The 2300-nt window shown below is 42.3% G+C and overlaps 1 protein-coding gene across 1 annotated transcript in view; it reads right to left on the reverse strand.

Annotated features, from left to right (window-relative positions):
- The window catches only part of SLC2A3 (solute carrier family 2 member 3), an 18016-nt gene that overhangs the window by 3124 nt on the left and 12592 nt on the right, over positions 1–2300 (reverse strand). Inside the window, exon 9 of the mRNA XM_023517079.1 lies at positions 1414–1665. Coding sequence (XP_023372847.1) covers positions 1414–1665 — 252 coding nt within the window. The remainder of the gene's footprint in view (positions 1–1413; positions 1666–2300) is intronic.

Raw genomic sequence — 2300 nt, forward strand, 5'->3', positions numbered from 1 at the left:
AAAAGAAAAAAGTACATGTAGGGTTCAATACTATCCAAGACTTCAAGCATCCACCACTGGTCTTGGAATGACATATCCTTCATGATCTGCCTTATCCTGGGGGATAGGTCCTAAAACTCCCAGTGGATGCCTAGGATGTAGATAGCACCAAAGCCTGTTTTTGTCAATTGGAACGTTTCAGTTCCTCTCTTCCATGCATACATTTAATGACTTTTCCATCTTAACTAAGCATCTATCATATAACATGGCCATTGCTTTTGCAGTTTGATGTATGAAAGCAAAACAAACACAAATTTTTTCTTCTTTACAATTTTATGGGCAGATGATTTAGATAGATGTTAGCAACCTCAGCTCTGGTTGTTTTTCTTTCCTTATTAAATAGAGATTTTTCACTTTTTCACATAAAGAAGCCCTTTCCAGCTTTCTTGGCATATTTGAATTGCCAACATTGCCACTCTTGTGCTTTGGAGCCATTATGAAGTAAAGTAAGGGTGACCTGGACACAAGCACTGCAATACCATGACAAATGGTCTAAGAACCAAGATGGCTACTAAAGTGACCAGGGCGGTGCCTGTGGCTCAGTGGGTAGGGCACCAGCCCCATATTATCAAGGGTGGTGGGTTTAAACACGGCCTGGGCCAAACTGCAACAAAAAAAATAGCCAGGCGTTGTGGTGGGCACCTGTAGTCTCAGGTACTCAGGAGGCTGAGGCAAGAGAATTGCCTAAGCCCAGGAGTTGGAGGTTGTTGTGAGCTGTGTGATGCTACAGCACTCTACCGAGGGTGATAAAGTAAGACTCTGTCTCTATAAAAAAATAAATAAATAAATAAAAATAAAGTGACCGACAAGTTGGGGACTGCATAGTGTGGATTTGCTGGACAAAAGGATAATTCAAATTTCAGGCCAGATGAAAGAGATTTCATCAGGCTACTTAGAACAGTGCACAATTTAACACTTATGAATTGCTTAATTCTGGAATTTCCCATTTAGTATTTCTGGACCACAGATAACTAAAACTGTAGACAAGGGGGGACTACTGTATTATTAAAGGTGCATTTTATTTATTATTTTTTCTATGACAGAGTCTCACTTTGTCACCCTTGGTAGAGTGCTGTTGTGTCACAGCTCACAACAACCTTAAACTCTTGGGCTTAAGCAATTCTCTTGCCTCAGTCTCCATAGTACCTAGAACTACAGGCACCCACCACAATGCCTGGCTATTTTTTTGAGAAAAGGTCTCGCTCTTGCTCAGGCTGGTCTCAAACTCATGAGCTCAGGCAATCCACCCACCTTGGCCTCTAAGAGTACTAGGATTATAGGTGTGAGCCACCATGCCTAGCCTTTAAAGTGTATTTTAAACATGCTAGTTTAAGTGGGCCAGTTTTAAGATAGGCTGAATTTAAATTTACTTACTGCAGCAGACGGGAAGAGCAATCCAACTAAAAAGTTGGAGGTCCAGTTGGAACAACCAGCCACCGCCACTGCAGCTGGGCGGGGTCCCTGGCTGAAGAGTTCAGCCACAATAAACCAGGGGATGGGGCCTGGCCCAATTTCAAAAAAGGCCACAAAGACCAAGATAGCCCCAATACAGACAAAACTCATCCACGAATAGTTATTCTGTAAGAGGAAGGAACAGAGGAAAGTTAATATTAAAAACAGTATGACCTAGGATCCACCTCTCAGAGATGAGCACTGAACAAACAGCACACACACTTTGCCCTGTGGTACTCTGCAGTTACTAGCCTTGGATTAAAGAGTTTGGTCTTTTAAATCCTACCTATGTCATATGTCATTAGGCACTGAGACCACTTCATCATCAATAAAATGTGATATATTAGATAAATTATTTTATAAGCTATGATGTTATGTAAATGTAAGGATTATGATAGTTTATCTACTTCTGATAATAAAACTTTGCTTTGTTTTTTTATGAGACAGAGTCTAACTCTGTTGCCCAGGCTAGTGTGCATGGTCAGCCTAGCTCATAGCAACCTTAAACTCCTGGGTTCAGGGAACCTCTAGCTTCATCCTCCCAAGTAGCTAGGACTACAGGAACCTGCCACAACGCCCAGCTAATTTCTCTATTTTTAGTAGAGGAGGGGTTGCACTCTTGCTTAGGCTGGTCTTCAACTCCTGCTCAAGTGATCTAGCCTTGGCCTCCCAGAGTGCTAGGATTATAGGAGAGGACCACAGGGCTGGCCGATAAAGCTTTCTTTTTTTTTTTTTTTTGAGACAGAGCCTCAAGCTGTCCCCCTGGGTAGAGTGCCGTGGCATTACAGCTCACAGCAACCTCCAACTTC

Source organism: Otolemur garnettii, unplaced genomic scaffold, assembly GCF_000181295.1.
Source record: "Otolemur garnettii isolate 467f Iridium unplaced genomic scaffold, OtoGar3 scaffold00104, whole genome shotgun sequence".
Lineage (NCBI taxonomy): Eukaryota > Metazoa > Chordata > Mammalia > Primates > Galagidae > Otolemur > Otolemur garnettii.